Source organism: Amia ocellicauda, chromosome 4 (genome assembly GCF_036373705.1).
Source record: "Amia ocellicauda isolate fAmiCal2 chromosome 4, fAmiCal2.hap1, whole genome shotgun sequence".
NCBI lineage: Eukaryota > Metazoa > Chordata > Actinopteri > Amiiformes > Amiidae > Amia > Amia ocellicauda.
The window spans coordinates 2,810,001-2,830,109 of NC_089853.1; the positions used below are offsets into that span (position 1 = coordinate 2,810,001).

Below are 20,109 nucleotides of genomic sequence, written 5' to 3' on the forward strand. Positions count from 1 at the left end.
GTATGTATGTATGTATGTATGTATGTATGTATGTATGTATGTATGTATGTGTGTGTGTGTGTGTGTGTGTGTGTGTGTGTGTGTGTGTGTATATATATATATATATATATGCACATTTCAATCGCATGCCAGATTGTGTCCTTGCCAATGTGAAGACGCGACATGGGTAGTGCCTTTTGATTAATTTTGGTATTGTCTTTCAGGTATCATCGATAAACAGAGTCCTCCGCAACCTGGCTAGCGAAAAGCAACAGATGGGTGCAGATGGCATGTATGACAAGCTGAGGATGCTGAACGGTCAGACGGGGACATGGGGGACCCGGCCGGGCTGGTACCCCGGGACCTCGGTGCCAGGGCAGCCCAATCAAGGTAGGAACAACCACTGGATTATTAAGATATTAAAGTATTAGTCTAAATTATAGCAAAATGTATATTATGAAGAACGTGTACTTGAAATAACGTTGGTACAATTATTATTATTATTATTATTATTATTATTATTATTATAATTAAGACTCAGTTACATTTCTTTGGAAAGCCATCGATTTTTAAAATTGCTACTGTCGGATTTTTACGCAGCCTCCAAATGATGTAATTTATTATAGTAAAACGTGCAATCAATAATAATAATAATAACAATAATAATAATATTTTAGTACTACTACTACTACTACTACTACTACTACTACTACTAATAATAATAATAATAATAATAATAATAATAATAAGGATAAATCACATATATAGCCATTTCGGAATTTTGCTTTAATAATTGTAGAAATCTCTCAACTTTCAGTCTACGGAAACCAGCATGTTTCTATGAGGAATATGCAGATCATTCTTTTTTTCAATCTTTTGTATATTTTGGAGTGATGAAAAAATAATGCACAAAATCAGCAGCTACTGAACTGACCTTCTGTGTAGGAATGTAAAATGATTTATTATCCAGGACGACCTCTTGTCTTTCTGTTATTTAATAAAGTAAGTTGTAGCCTATTCATTTTTCTTTTTTTGTATGATTATTGTATAAGACAATGCCAATTAGATTTTGTTCCGAGGAAATGAATGTGAAGTTGCAAAATCCGTTCCTTCAATGCTCTCTCTGTCCGAGTTAAGACTGTGCGTGACAGTGGTCAATCTTTTCAGTGGAGGTGTCCATCCAACAACCTGCATTTTGTCCGGTCCCCCCCCCCTTAGAAAAAAAAATCAGCAACAGTGTGCGGGATATCTGGTACAAAGGATGTTTCTGTCACACGCAAGAATTTGTTATGGGAACAATCCTGTCGCTATGTAATTGCTCATTAGAGAGCGTTTTGTTTCTCATTAAGGCGACATGAATAAGCGTCTAGTTGGAGGAGACAGCTGTAGAAATGGTCCACAGGAGACCCCTGGACACGATATGGCACCGCTTGCCAATTAGACATGTCAGGTTTAAGAGAACTAAACAATATCAGAAGGACACTATCAACATATAGAAAATACTTTCTGAAGCCTTTTCAGAGCAACAGCCTGAAAACCTATACAGAAGAAATACACTAGGAATTTCTTCTTCTTCATCATCAAAATAATAATAATAATTATGATTATCAGTATTATTAAAAATGTGTTTTATATTATGTTTTTAAAATACGTGTTCAAATTGAGAGTTAGTGTCTCTATCCAAATGCACTGATAAGCAGAACTAACGCAGTTGAAGGCTGGCCCTAGAGGGACCCAGAATTGTATGATATTGATTGTTATGATGCTATTGTTGTGCTGAAAATGAACCATTGAATAAGGCTAGGTATTTCTCTTTAGTATGGAAAGTATATAATCAAAGTAAGATATAAAGTCGTTATATTAGGAAGACGATGATTCTTTGGTTATTCAATTTCTCCGCCCAAACTTCAGATTCAGGTCAAGTCAACACATTCATCATAATGACATGAAGGCAGTTTTTCAGAAATACTTTTTTTTAAGAATAATGTGATACTAAAATCTTATCTTCTTCACGTTTTTATTTTGTATAAATGTAATAATTCTTAGTGTGTTGAAGGAAATGTGTCCGATGGGCTATTTGCTGAACTCAATTGCGGTGCGGTGCGGTGCGGTGCGGTGCGGTGCGGTGCGGTGCGGTGCGGGCTGGAGAGGCGGCGCAGCTCCACGGCGTCCGCAGCCTCGTTAGAGACCACAAGCCCGGAGGCGGATTCCCACTAAAGCTGCTATAGGGTTCCCCCGATTCATTCAGACCTATTTCAATTAATAAAATCAAATCTCCCGCTGGCTTTAATGAGCAGCTGTCCGTTGTTTTTTAAAACGGGGTTTCTAAAATTCCGAGAGAGGATCATGATGGAAATAATACGATTAAATACAAAACCTGGAATTTACTATTCTTTTAAATGCTTTTTTTGCTTATTAAAAAAGTACTAAACACTACTACTATTACTACTACCAATACTAATATGCTCACGGTTATCAAGACTTAAAACAACATTTTCAGGAATCTTTAGCCGCAGTTCTGTGCATGTTATAATGCTTGGATTCATTAAAATGTTTAATTCTTATAATCTCATAATATACATTTCACTCACATCCAAACGCAAGACTGATTTGAACCGCATATAATTTCGCATAAGGCCGTACATCTTAGTGTTTAGTGTTTGGAGGGGTACGAGATAAAAAAAGGCTCTTTAAATATCATAACTTTATGCAAATATATTAATCCATTAAGGAGTTTGCCTCCCCCCCTACTCATGAGTCATATTTAAAATTAATAAGAAGATGTATATGCATATGAATCTTAATGCTCTTTCCTTACATGGAGTGCGTTTTAGGAGGCTTTAAGAGTCCATTACTCCAAAAGCATAAGGCAGGGTTAGGTCTCAGAGGGGGACAAATATGGTCTCAATCTGATAAATGCCATGCAACAGTGAATAAAATAATGGATACACCGGGAGTGACAGGACCCGAAAAGAGACAACTCTATCCAGGGGAAGAAAAAAAAACTCTCTAGCGGTTTAGTGGTTTTTAGGGATCAGTGTGGCACTTTTTTCTTATCTTTTTCTGGGCTAAAGCCGTCTATAGGATTGAGACACTTTCCCTTTCAACGCACCCTAGACTGTTTTGATCCGGTCTCTATGGCTGAAAGGTGCCGCAATTGGTTTGCTATCTTTTTTGCCTTGTTTTCCGCCTCACTGATTAAGACACTATACGAAACTAAGGCATGATTTTATTTCCCAGCGTCTTTTTTCCCTTTCTCTCTGTTTTTTTTTTTTTTTTTAGAAAACAAATCCTAAACCCAGCGTCAGTGGGTCTAGCTGTGGGATAATAGGACGCACATTCACTCCCTTTTACGGATTAGCCCTAGAAAGCGTAATAGCGCAGACACTGGCTATTGAACGGGCTTTCTTTGGGTCTCTTTCAGAAAGAGAGAGGGAGACATTAAAAGAAGATAACTTAATTGTCTGTCACTCCTTATTTATTGCTGCACTTCATATGAAGATATCTCAACCTCAAAAATGCCTTTATCTGTAAAACAAGGCGTCTGAGATGAAGTACAGGCTACTGTACAACTAGAGCTGCGACTTACATGCAGGTGGGGCGCAAATGCTTTATGGATAAGTAGTGATTCTGGTTCAGGGTGGGGATATATTTATTTATGTATTTATTTTTAACCCTACCCCAGTTAAATGTATTATATACATATTGTGAAAGAGTTAAAGGTAGCAGCAGTATACATTATTAAGGTTAGTCGATACCATGGGATCTTCTTCAAAAAGTACGTATTGATTTACGTATCGACTTTATTCGTTTATTCTTTCTTTTATAAGATAATACGTTGTTGGTTTTTGCCAGATCAGAAACGTATGCTTTTGGCACAAAGTGCAGTTTTTCAAAGGAACGAAATATTTGAATTTGAGAAGTAGTGTGCAGGTGAACTGACTGCAACATTTTAAAAGCGTGGAGACTATATGACATGTGGGACCTATTTGGAAAACATATATAGTGTATATGTTTGAGTTGTTTAAGTGTTACAGTTGCACAGATACCCTTTTGAGTTACTTATACAAATGCACAAAGTCATGTTTGGTTTTCTTTCTTGCATTCGACTTTATGCGCAAAATTGTAGCACTGATTTTCTCCCCATATATCTGCCCTACTATGAACAAGCTGCTTTATTGTTGACCATTTTCAAAGGTTTCCCAGCATGTCCAAATCGTTACCTTGTACACATCAGGTCGACGCTTATAGAAGAAGCTGTCTCCGTTATTGAACACACAGGCACAGGGTATAGAGATGTCCTATTCACAGTGTTTGGGGTGTGCTTTCCCCCTGTCCCTATAGAAAGTATAAATCCTAAATGGCGTTGAACGGGCCAGCCCAGGGGACAGTGATTAATGATAGTAGTGCATAAAGGTTAACATACTGAACTGAAAAAGTCTGTTGACTGGGATCCTTGTGCTACAATGCAGAGCACTGCACGCCTTGAGAGAATCCCTTTGTCGCCTCCTCCAATTGTGCCTTCAAAATCCTGCCCACGAAAGTTTGCCAACCCTCCTGCCCCAAGAGTTTAATAGTTTCCCTTACTCCACTGGCATTGTGTGCCGGTGAAAAGCAGCTCCTTCTATTCAAGTGTTGGTGGTCACCTCAATAGATCTACAAACGCCCATATGGTGACTACTATTGAAGAATCTCACTGTGTAAAAGGGGGAGAAAGTTGGGGTTTTAAAACATTTCAGGGCGCCTGAAAAGGTTTGACCACATTCTGTCACATTTCTCTTAACCCTTTGAGCGCTGCAGCCATTGTGGACCGATGATAAAAGAGGTCTGAGTTAAGGCCTACATACCGAGAAACATGTTCCCACAACATTTGACTACCTGGATAATAGATGATGTTGAAGATGACCATTATTATTATTATTATTATTATTATTATTATTATTATTATTATTATTATTAGTAGTAGTAGTAGTAGTAGTAGTAGTATTCATTTTATTTTTATGTCCAATAATCATCAACATAACATTTTAGTAACTTTACCATAATTTCAAATAATTAGAGCAATCGCTTCAATTCAATCTCACATTCTGCATTTCTCACCAGTCGCAAACATAATACAGACGACAACAAGAACGGACTGTCCTTTAATCTAAATATAAATGTACTTTAACGGGAATTATAGCCTGCTCTTACTGATTATTTAATTATAGCATACCAGACAACACTTTCACTTCCATACAATAGTTGAATAAAATGCTCATGGAAGAAGACAACTTTTATTTCCATGCGCTTGGAAACATTTCCAACGGGAAGAATTTGCATCAAATTATTATTTTTGTTATTATTTTACGAACATCTGTTCAGGTGTCTGATAACACACATAAAAGTATAATACACATGTAACAAAACAGTAAGTTATATGAAGAGAGCTATTGATCTTATATATACAGTGCAGTACTGTACAGCTACTTTAACAAATCACTTAATTTCGCAACTGTATTATTATTATTATTATTATTATTATTATTATTATTATTATTATTATAGGGTTTGGAACAGAAGCGTTTGTGTTTTCTTTGCAGGGTAATTGTTTATATTAGCCTGCAAAACATATTTGTATATTTCCCCCCTTAATCTGTCAGCAAACATTGTTAGCAGTGTTTATGATTGCGTATTAGAGATAGGAGGCACAGAATGCTCTCGGATTTGTTTTGATGCCTTTCTTATTTCCCAGATGGCTGCCAGCAACAGGATGGGGGAGGCGAAAACACAAACTCCATCAGCTCCAATGGAGAGGACTCAGATGAGACCCAAATGAGACTTCAGCTGAAAAGAAAGTTGCAAAGAAACAGGACGTCGTTCACCCAAGAGCAAATAGAAGCGTTGGAAAAGGGTAAGTGCCAAAAGACAACGTTTCATTTCTATTACTCTGTATGAGATACCTATCAAAATCTGTTATTGCTATCTTGCTTTTAATTTCCTTGCTCCTGATTGTTGCATTGATGCGTTAATTAATAAATTATCTCATGTTTAAAAACAAAAAAAGTAAAAACAAATCACGTGTAAAACTAGATACAGACTAATAGCTATAGGTGCAACTTTAACTGGATAGCCTATAATCCTTGCATGTGTGACTTGTTCATATTTGAATGCTTTATTCATATAGCATGCGTGACCAAAATAGGTCGCTTGTAGTTCTACAGTTTGACGCACAGATAGACTATGTATCTCTCTCCGGTGCTGAATGGATAGATGCCCCGGGTTATATAAGCTCATGTTTATTAGCACGATGCTAACGACGTGTCTTCGTTTGCAGAATTTGAAAGGACACATTATCCGGATGTCTTCGCCAGGGAACGGTTAGCGGCCAAAATAGACCTTCCTGAAGCCAGAATACAGGTGAGAGGCTGACTGATGTGGAAAGGTGTTTTAGGGAATACAGATATATCCGCAGATTTGGAAGTATAGGACATGCATACTGACTGCCTGCTATCAGTTAATATAGTACCTGCTTAAGTCGGGGAACCTACTACTATCGACCAACCAGCAAATAAACAATTAACGGGTAGTAGACTATATTGCATCAATCGGAATTGTATTCATTACAGTGGATATGTTGCTTGTGCTTGCAGGTTTGGTTTTCTAACAGAAGAGCAAAATGGAGAAGAGAGGAAAAATTGCGAAACCAGAGACGACAAGCCAGTAACTCCTCCAGTCACATTCCTATCAGCAGTAGCTTCAGTACGAGCGTCTATCAGCCCATCCCGCAGCCCACAACGCCGGGTAAGAGCGCAGACCTGTGTGCAAAAATGCGTTTTTTAATTTCATTTACAAGGGTGAATACAAATTCTAACATAAAAACAAATAGATGAACAGACAAACGAACAACAATGAAACGAGCTTTAAAATACATCCATGCATACATAATGTATAAATATTCATTAGACTTTACTTTTCTTTGAGTAGACAATCTATATTCATAACCATATGAATAAATGAATATTGCAAAAATAAAACAAATTAAAGAGTATTTGGACATTACAGCTGCAGGGGAATCAACACAAGAATAAGAAAAAAAAATCTTACTGAATAATTAACATCAGAGTTCACTAACACTTTATGTACTAGAATATTACTATAGAGCGATATGGGTTTAGTCATCTGCCTGTATTAGACTGGCTTTTCTTGGCACCTGGACTGTAGAGCTCTAATGTTCTTCTCTTTTCTCCTCAGTGTCCTTCACATCGGGGTCAATGCTTGGGAGATCAGACACAGCCCTCACAAACACATACAGCGCTCTGCCACCCATGCCAAGCTTCACCATGGCCAACAACCTGCCTATGCAAGTGAGTGAATTACCCCTGCATAACAGATAACCTGTAGCTATTCCCCAGGAGCATACTTAATCTTCTGGGCAGATCTGCTCCTTTCGATAGATATTTAATGATCAATGCTGTTAATTTGTTACATCAAGTGTCACGTTTAGGATAAAAAATAATACAAATTACAAAAAATAGTGCCTCCTACTTCACTTATTTTTTTAATGTACACCTGAAGTAGTATCCTCTGATTTTAGCCTGGAAATGTGTAAATGTTTGCTGTGTGCATTTTGCAAACCCTGCAGCACTTTTGCCGTGCAACCGCCTTGAACTGAATACCCCTACATCAGCATTTAAGATTGGAAGGCAAACATCTATATAGTCCAGAAGCTAATATATATTCTCTCCTTATAGCCCCCAGTGCCCAGCCAGACATCCTCCTATTCCTGCATGCTGCCCACCAGTCCTTCAGTGAATGGGCGGAGCTACGACACATACACGCCCCCTCATATGCAGACACATATGAACAGCCAATCAATGGGCACTTCTGGCACCACCTCAACAGGTAGGCAGAAATTAATTTTCAATTGCTTGGTGAGATTCAAACAAACAGAAAGAGATTGAATGCAAAACAAACCCATCCATGCCATCGTCTGCTTGCTTACCTTAATGTAAGAGGTAGTGCCGTATCATATGTACACATCCTCTCATTTCATGGACTTTTTTTTAACCATTGCACAGTTTTCCTTTCATTGATGTTATGCTTCTTGGTCAACTATATAAACAACCTCCTTCCAGAAGCTGGAACAGCAAAAAAATACATTTCCTTTTATAAAAGGTCACCAGGAAACAGTCTATTCTGATCTGAACAAGTTTCTTCATTTGTTTTTCTATTTCCAATTACTGATTTAATTGCAAACAATGTATACTTACTAATAAACATTTCCAATTAGCACATCCTGCTATTGCCTTATCATATACCATGTGTTGTATTGTCCTTTATTACACATGGACTCATATATATACTTTTTTCTTGCAGGTCTCATCTCCCCTGGAGTATCTGTCCCTGTCCAAGTTCCAGGCAGCGAACCAGACATGTCTCAGTACTGGCCAAGACTACAGTAAAGAGAAGAGCTACTTCACATTGTGACTTTCTACAGAAAGTTGGCTGTCCAGCAGTATTTTATAAAGAGAAGAGAGACTCTGAAAGAGACATTTTTGTACTGGGATTGTGCCCTGTGCTATAATTCTTGGCACACGAAGACTTGAAGAAAAAAACAACAACAGCAACGACAACAACAACAACAAAACGGACTTCAGTAAAGTGCCAGGCGTTATATCCTAAATGGAACAAAACTATCTTTGTTTTCAGTTTCCAAACTTTAGTCATTTTTGGTGTATTTGTAAATGGCCATTTGTATGTTATGATGAAACAAGAACAACAATGGACGGACTGTTGAACTGAGTTGGTCTTGCGTCTGTTAAAAAGAGGAAACCCATGATCAACAGATTCTGCCATGAATAGTTTTATCAACTTATATCGAGTACTTCGACCAGTCCTTTGACACATTGTGGACTCTGATGAAGCAAGCTTGTATCATTCCAATGCAAAGCTGGAAGAAAAGACACTAGCTGTGTGTAAGCCCATTTATCTGTTGGTTTTTCCAAAGCTTGTTGGCAGATAAATTGTATGTGCAAAGCGATAACTGCAGAAAAAGGAAGTGAAAAAACTTTTGGTAGCTAAAGGTAGATTGTGTCTTCGATATAATCCAATTTGTTTATGTCGAAATGTAAGTATTTGTCTTCCCTAGAAATCTCCCAGAATGATTTCTATAATAAAGTTAATTTCATTTATATTTCCCAGAATATTCTATAGATGTTTTATACACATTTTCATGCATCATAAATACTTTCTTCTTTAGGTCAGTTACAAGTTAATTGTTCTTAGATATAGTTGTACTCTAGTGTTTTACAGTCAAATCATCTTTGTGCAACTAGAAATATTTCATTCCTATAATTGATTAAAAAAATGCTTGCCAGAGTTTTAAACATAAGTGTTTGGAAGTTGTTTACAACTACATATCAGAATTAACCATTGTTGATTGTAAAAACAGACCAAAGCCTTTGTATTTAATTTATTACACAACTTTCTTTTTAATATTAGTCTTGTGTTGCAAATTTTGTAAACATTTTAAGTTCTTTTACATTGGCTTAGAGTATGTTTAACTTCAGGCTAATCAAACATTCATTTATTTATGATTGAAAACCACATACGTTTTAGCATGGGATGCCATGCATTGAATTATATTTTGGTGTGTTCCTACACCGAGACACACAACAGGAGGTTCTGCGTCAGCGCATTGCATATAAGATAAAAAAAGTCTATACTACTGTCTCTTAAATATTTCAATTTAATTTTATTTAAAATGGAGCTTTTTAAATGTATTTTGTGAAAACTATAAAAATCATTTTGTACAGTATGCTACTGTCTCAATGAGAGCTTTATCTTACTACTACTGTTGAAATACAGCCTATTTCTTGGGGAAGGTGGGGGTGCTTTAGAAGGAAGTCTTCCAATAACTTGACAAGGACGGATAATCCTTTAATTGGAAATGTAGGCCTTTGGTCTGCCTGAAAGATGATTATTTGAAAGTAAATTATGTATCTACAAAGGATAAGCAAATATACATAAATCTGTAAAAATGCAAAGTGTGTAGTACAGTCCACAGAACCTGTTCATTTTCTTTAACACAACACTTTACCTAATCTACTTACATAAACACTCAGTCTATATATACACACACACATATACATCTACTTATACATTTACATAACATTACTGAAAAATAACTGGAGGAATGCATCACCATCAACGTTAGCATGTTTAAAACTACGACAACAGAAAACACATTGAAATAAAAAAACAGTCTGTATCCAAAGCATGTTAAAAAAGAGATTGTATAGCTGAAGGAGTTATCCTGCTTCACTTCCTCACCCAGCAGGGATGTGAATAAAACGGGCATTCCCATTGAGAACAGGAGAAGGTACCTGTGAGCATGACTGTGCAGCTCCTCCATATTTCTCCAGGACCTTCACACGCTTGAGCTTGATCTTACATAAGTAGAAATTACTTATGGTAACTAACACACACACACACACACACACACACACACACACACATCTATCACTCTCTCTCTCTGTCTCTTTATATATATATATATATATATATATATATATATATATATACACGTACGTCAAATGGCATACTTATTATTGTCTGTTGGATTTGAATTTGTGTGAAGAAGAATTTATGAGTTGATTCTATTTAGTAATAATATAATTTAATAATAATACAATATTATTATTATTATTCATTTAATCACAGATCATAATCTGTGATTGCCGGGCATGGTGAAAATATGTAATTCAAATCCGATTAAGAAAGGATGCCCAGTAGAGGAATATAACATTAAGTAAAAAATGAAAATGTCTCCTGCTCTATATGATAATTTTAAGGAGAAAAAGTGTGTGTGGGAGGGAGGAAGAGTAACAAGCTTTTCAAGGGAACAGTTTGTGAGTTAAAATTTCTCTTATATTTAGCAGAGAACAGACTATAGAAACACTTCAAATAGATATTATTACTGTATATATTTAAAGCTGGTCATAATTTATTGGCAGATTTAAAGATTTAATAGTATTGTTCATAAAGAATACATTCAAACATCATACTGGTAGAGTTAATGAGAGGCAGATTTCTTTAACAAGAAATCTGAGATTATAATTTATTGGAAACAAATCTACAGCCTTTTTCCTACGCACCATCTAAGTAAATTGAAATCCATTATTAGATCTCTCAAATGTATACAACAAATCACCAAGCTGTATGTGAAACTATATATTTAATAATTTACCAGCATTTTACATCAACATTTTACATAAACATTAAGGAAATATGAGTTGTAAAGTCATACATTTTAAAGCTATGAAAACATACACATTTTTAAAAATACAATTGTAAAATATAGATTTCTCATTAAATGATAAATTAAACAAATACTCAATAGTGATATGATTTGCAATATTATATCTATCTCTAACTATATAAAATACATGAGAGTAGGCAATTTGTAATCAATCAAGATTTTATTTTACAGGTGAATGTTGCATTTTACATTTAAATCAATACAAAGCTCTGAACTAATTAAGTTTCTGCATCTGTTAGCTAGTGATTGTTTTCCTGCAATATTTATTTATAGTGGAACTGAATAGTAATTATATAAATACAATTATCTGCAAATATATTGAAAACAGGGATACAGAGACAATACTTTATGAATGTACTGATAAAAATGTATACTGCAATTTTTTCAAAAAGCAATACTTTGGCCTTCTCTGACCAAACCTGTCAATGACTGGTTGAGAAGGTTCCTGAAGGCTCCTAATGTCATAGGGCCATCGTCTTCTACAATTCACCAACCTGCACAGCGTCACCTTCTGAGTGGAATAACTAGTGATAAGTCTAAGCATTGGGAACATCTGGTGAACATCCAAAAGGAAGCCTTGTCCAATTACAATTTAACTAGATGATACGACCCTGGGTGGAAACAGAGGACCTGAAATCGACCAGTGGAATATTAGCGGGAGACGCCAGAAAGCAGATCCACCCCAGACGTTTTCTGGATGGCCCAACATTAACAAATGGAACGTCAACGTTTCTTATCACATTTTCGACACTGAATACAATTCTGCCGAAGAGAACTACTTCGTTTCTCTCTCCCTGAGCGGAGCAGATATGTAAAACTGTGCTGCACTGTTAGTGAATACTACAATGCTGAAAGTGTTATAATTTGTGGTTGGCCATCTGACAAAATAGCAGAATGTCCCCTCGTCTTTCTCCACCAGCATGGACTACTTCTGTAACATCAGCATCACCATCAGGCTAGAGCACTTGGGCAAAACATCCTCAAAGAGGTTCCTACAGCGGATTATTCTTCCAATGCCAACATCTCATGGACAACTGAGAAGGGACCTTGTACCTTTTTTCCAGCAGAGTGAGGAAACATGGCCAGCAGATCTTTTTTGGTTGGTTTGTTTTTTCTTTACTCTACTAAAAATAGCCATATTAAATAATAAAAAGCAGGCAACAGAAGTAAAGAAGCTGGACCCATAATGAATATAACTGATAATCACATCTATATCTATCAGTAACACATGGATATAGGAAATTAGGACAGAGGCACAAAACCCACAGCCTGTTCATCGTATGAGAGTCATTTCCCTCATGGTTTGCATTTTATTACAGTAAAGTACAGAAAGGTTACACAGATAAAAGATAGTGACAGGACAGGACAGGACAGGACGAATATACAAATATGAGACCTAGGAAGTTTTAGCTTTACACAATTTATTTTAAGAAATGAATCGATACATTAGATTCATGACTGGTAAATAAAAAACTTTCTGTTGCATATGTTTGAGTGCAAGCTTCTCTTTCAAATCAGAGTTGTCCAATTTATTTAATCTACAGTTCTTGTTGAAACTTCTCATGTTTTACTGAATTCCCATCTCAGGCTTGACCTCATACAATACAGTCAATCAATGTTTTTGGGGGAAATAATAATATAATAAATGTTCTGCTGCCTTTGAAAACTACTAACAGTCCACTAAGATGTGATCTTCAGGCCTTAGTTGATATTTTCACCTACTCTGTTGATTGTTTGTCACAAAATGTACACATGCAATTAGAAATCCATAAGAAATGAGTACAGCAGTTAGACAGATTTGGTGAGGAACATACATATGTGGACGAGCCTCTCTGACCACATTCATACAGGTTTCACAGATATTTATTTATTTATGAATTTTAGCACAATACGTTTGCCCTTCCACCTCAAAGACCCTGTGTTTCATCCATGCACATTTTTGGTGGATCTTTCCAATAGCTGGATTGTAAAAATAATGATGTCAATGACCTATTAGAGACTCTGCATGCACACTATATATATCATATTCAGAATTATTCATCATTCATAATTATTTTTTGTTTAATGGCTTTTCAAAGTATTTCCTAGCTTCCCTTCACAATGTCTGTAAAAGTAAAATGACAGAGGAAATATTTATTGGAGCTTCTGCTATTGCATGCTGTTGCAAGTCCTTTTGTTTCTTTTTAATTTTCTCTGACTCCAACATATTGATATTTTTTATGAATATCATGATTAATACATTATTTCACTATCTACGATATTCTGTAATGTTTGGTCTAACAAAATTTATATTTAACAAATGCCACAAGAATAGCTGGGAGATGTCTCATTTTAGATACCTCAAAGGTTTCCTCACATGCAGGTTTTTACTACCAGGTTCATCACTGAGCCAAATTCATTCAATGTCCAATTTTGACACACAACATCATATGCACCGTCTGCCAAAACAACTAAGAATTTTAATTACAATCGTTTCATCGAGAAATTAGTTCATAGAAAAGTCTCCTTTCAAACATTGCTCTTTGTAGTCCTAACATATACTGCTGTAGTTTGTTTCCTACTGCACATCTCTTCTACAATACTGGGTCTGTACTTCAGACAGTTTATGAACAACACTTCTTAGATACTGAGGGAATCAAACCAGGATAACAGGGGATCTCTAACACTTGTGAAATATGGAGGTCATCATAGGGAAAAAAGAGCTTGAAATGCTAATGAATGAACACACTGTGCCACCGAGTTCAATATAATTGTGTTTATAAATATCTGTTTGGTCGTGTAATCCAGCTCCCTCTGGTTTTCAAGTGGGATCCTTTTATTTTCACAATAGGTTGTCATGAAATAATCCATAGCTTCAGTAGGGTATTATTGGAGTAGTGTCCAGGGAAAAACAAGAGCACACTTGACATTCTTTAGCTCTCTATCAAATATTTAAAAATATAGAAACAGAGCTGTACGGAAATAAAATGCAGAATATGGGTTCAGGTTGAATAATATGAGATGAAGATAGTGAAGATCTCACCAACCTGAACTCAGACACAGTCAGGTAAAGCGAACACAACCTGGCACACTTGCCACTTTGAGGCCTTGGCTACAATGTAAATGAAAATGTAAATGAAAAAAAAACCTAGTGACACCAAGCTCAAATGCATCACGTTATTCATAATGTATACAAACGGGCTCTGAAAACTGAATTACGGAGTGCGCTATGGTTTATTTTCAGTGTAATACTGAGTCTGTACTTGTGCACATCTCTTCCCAAGCCCCTCACAGAGCACAACACAGTGCTGACGCAAGAACACAGTGCATTACAGCCTTCACTGAAGTCACTGAGAGGTCAGCAAGTGACTAGAGCGCGAGGACAACAATTATTGATACATACAACAAGCTGCCCATTTTGTCTTCAAAAGTTTTCATTTAAGTTCCACTTTAGCGAAGTGTGACACTCAGTGGAAAGTGTATATGTATGTATGTACAGTGGCTCTCAAAAGTAGTCATCCCCTTGGACTTTTCCATATGTCATTGTGTTACAACATGAAGTCAGAATGGATTTAATCAGTTTTTCCACTGATCAACACAGAAAATGTCCATAATGTCAAAGTGAAAAATATAATCTGGAAATTTTTCAAAATTAATTACAAATACAAAACAGAAAATAATTGAATGCATAAGTAATCATCCCCTTTGCTATGAAACACCTGATTGAGCTGTGGTGGAACCAATTGTCTTTAAAAGTCATGTAATTAGTTTAATAGTTGTAATTAAGGTGTGTCACATGATTTCAGGTTAAATACACCTGTCTCTGGGAGGTCTGGTTGGTTAGTATAATTCCTAACAAAAACTACAGAATTAAGATGAAGTAACATTCAAATCAAATCCAGAATATGGTTCTTCAAAAGCACCAATCAGGGATAGGATATCAGAACATTTCCAAGGCACTGAGTATGCCCCGGAGCACAGTAAAGTCCATTATTAAGAAACTGAGAGAAGATGGCACAACTGTGACTCTGCTATATCAGGCCATCCTCAAAAACTGAGTATCCGGGCGAGAAGGGCACTAGTCAGGGAGGCCACCAAGAGGCCTATGGCAACTTTAAAGGAGTTACAGTCTTCCATGGCTGAGCTGGGAGACACTGTGCATACTGCAGCAATATCCTGGGTGCTTCAAAAAAGTGGCATTTATAGGAGAGAAATCGCATCAAATCTCGGCTAGAGTTTGCAAGAAGGCATGTGGGCATGTGGAGGAAGATTCTATGGTCTGATGATACCAAAATAGAGCTTTTTGACCTCAATGCTAAGCGCTATGTTTGGCACAAGCCTAACACCGCACATCATCCTGAGAACACCTTTCCTACCATGAAGTATGGTGGTGGCAGCATCATGCTATGGGGATGCCTCTCTGCATCAGGACCTGGAAACCTTGTAAAGATAGAGGGCAAAATGGATGCAGCAATGTACAGAGAAATCCTGGGAGAAAACCTGCTGAAGTCTGCAAGAGACCTGGGACTTAGGAGAAGATTAATCTTCCAGCAGGACAATGACCCCAAACGTACAGCCAAAGCCATGCTGGAGTCCAATTGAGAAAATGTGGAAAGAGTTGAAAATTGCTATTCACCAAAGGTTCCCATCCAACTTGATGGAGCTTGAGCAATTGTGCAAAGAAGAATGGGCAAACATTGCTGTGTCGAGATGTGCACAGCGGGTACAGACTGATCCACTCTTGGCTGTAATTGCTGCCAAAGGTGCCTCTACCAAATATTGACTGAAGGGGGTGATTGCAGATTATATTTTTCACTTTGACATTATGGACATTGTCTGTGTTGATCGGTGGCAAAAACTCCTTATTAAATCCATTCTGATTTCATGTTGTAACACAATGACGTGGAAAAGTCCAAGGGGATGAATACTTTTGACAGCCACTGTATTTGCATGTGTGTTTACTGGGTTTTAAGTTCCTTCAGCACAATTTTTTTAGGTTCATTTCACTAAAAAACTCTTAAATAGTTTTAACCAGACAATGTTTTTAATTTGTCTTTGTTATCGATTGCTTTTTTCTTTCTGGTAAAAAGAACTCAAAGCATTTAGCACTATACACAAGCATAGCAGCGAGGTATCTGTGCTGCAAGAGTTGCGTCAGAAAAGACTTAACATCCATATTAATGTGGTTTTGAAAAAGTGAAATTCACTATATATAACTAAAATAGGATCTAGCGGATGGCTGCAAAATGTAGCTTGACATTTCACACTTGTTTTGGTGACTGTGAAACTTGAAAGTCTGTGACTTTGAAAGGGCATGATTTATACACCACTGCTAGACTAAATTATACATACCAATAACACAGGAACACAACAAGATAAACAAATGCTGTAAATTGGTCTGAAACGGACAGGCAGACATTACTCACACACCCAATTCATTTTCTTTGGGGTCTCTGAAGATGTAAAAAGGAACTTAAATCTTTCAACATGAAAGTTCACCTCACAGTAGTATGAAGTATATTAATATTTCCTTTGACGGTACTAATGGAAGCTATACGGAGAGATGGGGAACTTGGAATGGCACCAATTGCAAATAGTAGGTATATAAATAAATAAAAAAAGAATTCACATAATACATACTGTATATCTGGATTAAAAAATAATGATTGTAATAAAAAATCTTCATCAAAAAGTAAACGCAAGCTAGGCCCTCTTTCGTCTACTTTTTTTTTTAAAGTAGATATGATCACTTCCTAGTCATTTTACCTCAGAAGAAACAAGCCATGACCTACTTGGAATACAGACTTCTGTGTTTTTGACATGTGACTAGTTTTCTGAAGCAGACCATTATTCACACACACATCCACACGCACCCAAATACAAATTAAAAGTGTAAGTAGAAATGTATATATAAACTCACCTAAAGGATTATTAGGAACACCACACTAATACTGTGTTTGACCCCCTTTCGCCTTCAGAACTGCCTTAATTCTACGTGGCATTGATTCAACAAGGTGCTGAAAGCATTCTTTAGAAATGTTGGCCCATATTGATAGGATAGCATCTTGCAGTTGATGGAGATTTGTGGGATGCACATCCAGGGCACGAAGCTCCCGTTCCACCACATCCCAAAGATGCTCTATTGGGTTGAGATCTGGTGACTGTGGGGGCCAGTTTAGTACAGTGAACTCATTGTCATGTTCAAGAAACCAATTTGAAATTATTCGACCTTTGTGACATGGTGCATTATCCTGCTGGAAGTAGCCATCAGAGGATGGGTACATGGTGGTCATAAAGGGATGGACATGGTCAGAAACAATGCTCAGGTAGGCCGTGGCATTTAAACGATGCCCAATTGGCACTAAGGGGCCTAAAGTGTGCCAAGAAAACATCCCCCACACCATTACACCACCACCAGCAGCCTGCACAGTGGTAACAAGGCATGATGGATCCATGTTCTCATTCTGTTTACGCCAAATTCTGACTCTACCATCTGAATGTCTCAACAGAAATCGAGACTCATCAGACCAGGCAACATTTTTCCAGTCTTCAACTGTCCAATTTTGGTGAGCTTGTGCAAATTGTAGCCTCTTTTTCCTATTTGTAGTGGAGATGAGTGGTACCCGGTGGGGTCTTCTGCTGTTGTAGCCCATCCGCCTCAAGGTTGTACGTGTGTGGCTTCACAAATGCTTTGCTGCATACCTCGGTTGTAACGAGTGGTTATTTCAGTCAAAGTTGCTCTTCTATCAGCTTGAATCAGTCGGCCCATTCTCCTCTGACCTCTAGCATCAACAAGGCATTTTCGCCCACAGGACTGCCGCATACTGGATGTTTTTCCCTTTTCACACCATTCTTTGTAAACCCTAGAAATGGTTGTGCGTGAAAATCCCAGTAACTGAGCAGATTGTGAAATACTCAGACCGGCCCGTCTGGCACCAACAACCATGCCACGCTCAAAATTGCTTAAATCACCTTTCTTTCCCATTCAGACATTCAGTTTGGAGTTCAGGAGAGTGTCTTGACCAGGACCACACCCCTAAATGCATTGAAGCAACTGCCATGTGATTGGTTGGTTAGATAATTGCATTAATGAGAAATTGAACAGGTGTTCCTAATAATCCTTTAGGTGAGTGTATGTATATATATCACAAGGCATTACTATAGCAAAAGCATTACGCTCATCGTCTTGTTGTAAAATCCTTTGTGCAAAGTTTCAGTATTTTACTTTCTTTCAATAGTCAACAAAGTTTTTACTAATTACAGCATTTAAGAATACATTTGATATCTAGTATACATTAAATTAGGGAAAAGCAATGGATTGTACAACAACAGGAAACACACAATATACAATTAATGCAGTTTTCAAAATGGATAATTGTGTAGCTTGCATCCCCAATCTGATAAGCACTGTTAATTGCAAATGGACATTATTCAATAGCACCAGGATGAGTGTACCATCAAAACATGGAACAAAGTCACTGAAGCAAAAACTCTCTGGTTAAACACAAAAGAGCATTCCTTCTGGCAAAACAATAAGTATTGCCCAAGAAGGTACCTAGTGTCCTGGAGCCATAGCACCACAATGACAACAGTCCACCAGTCAAGGAGCTCGTAGGATCTTGAAGTTTTCTCTTTCATTCTCCTCTCAGAGCTTTGATGATGTAACGGTTCCTGGGGATGTTGATTTGTCGCAATAGAAACAACCAAGGAATAGAGCACAGAGTACCCATTCCCAGAGTTCCCATAGCTTATATATTTGAACCAGAATGTCCACTGGTTGCTATAAGGTCAGACACAATTTTGCAAATAATGACTGAAAATTTGGAAGACTCACATGGACCACAATACTTGTTACCCTTGGCTAAGAACGCAGAATGAAAGCACTCGTCTTCAGTTTCTTAGGAACTCTTTCAAATTCTCTGGTTTAGCCACAGAGGTTTTGCGAGTGGCCTACCTCCATCTATCCCAATTCCCTCAACACCATGCAAAAGAACACACCTGATGCATTGTTTAATGTTGATTTATAATGAATGGCTAAGTTGAAATTGTTGAAATGAGACCTAATGTTCTCAGAGATCCACTGTAGACTACCCCAAAGCTTTTATTTCTTCTTCCCTACAAGACTCTGCCATTAAGCAAATTAAGTGCATCGTGGGAAAGATGAAATCCTTGAATTCTGTCACACAGCTTAGCGTCGGCTGGTTTGTCACAGAGATCATAGCATATTTCAACACCCTACTGAACCTTTGATTTTCCTGATGTGAGAAAATAAAAATAAAACAACAAACAGCTGTCAGAATGAATCACAAATTCCCTGCAAAGACATGCACCCCTTTGTCTTTACAGTCATCTATAATTTTCCAGAATGGCGCCTGTATCTCGGGTTTGAATCTAAAAACAGAAAACACATCATGTAGGTGCTACAATACAATAAATATTATATAAATCATGCCAGAAGAATTCCATTGCATTTTACTCGCTGAAAGATTTTGCATCATCCCATAACCAAGACATAAATATGTAACTTAAGCACTGTATACAGAAATGGTCCAGAAAAATTACATCATTCACAAGACACGCAACCTTCTCTGAAGAGAGGAGAAAAACAGCAAGTGGTGTAAAGCAGAGACATTATGACAAAGCCATCCGGTGAGCACAGTTAAGCATGTTAGAAAACTAAAATTGTGTTTTCAAAGTTAACTTTCTTCAGTGTGGTTGCAGGAGATTGTCTTTATTACGTTTTTGGCAGCTTTTGGCACAGAAATTATGTGAAAGTAAGCGGATTATAAAATACCACAGTAAAAACAAAAAGAGCGGCAAGAATGTGGAAGCAGCTCTATCTTTAAATA

At 37.1% G+C, this 20,109-nt stretch overlaps 1 protein-coding gene across 5 annotated transcripts in view; it reads left to right on the forward strand.

The window, feature by feature from the left end:
• Positions 1–9,778, forward strand: part of LOC136747573 (paired box protein Pax-6) — a 25,233-nt gene extending 15,455 nt beyond the window's left edge. For all 5 annotated transcript variants that reach the window (XM_066700507.1, XM_066700508.1, XM_066700509.1 and 2 more), the window contains 7 exons: positions 204–369; positions 5,714–5,872; positions 6,296–6,378; positions 6,612–6,762; positions 7,213–7,325; positions 7,713–7,863; positions 8,338–9,778. In XM_066700507.1, coding sequence (XP_066556604.1) covers positions 204–369; positions 5,714–5,872; positions 6,296–6,378; positions 6,612–6,762; positions 7,213–7,325; positions 7,713–7,863; positions 8,338–8,423 — 909 coding nt within the window. In that variant the 3' untranslated portion in view covers positions 8,424–9,778. The remainder of the gene's footprint in view (positions 1–203; positions 370–5,713; positions 5,873–6,295; positions 6,379–6,611; positions 6,763–7,212; positions 7,326–7,712; positions 7,864–8,337) is intronic.
• The last annotated feature ends 10,331 nt before the right edge of the window (positions 9,779–20,109 follow it).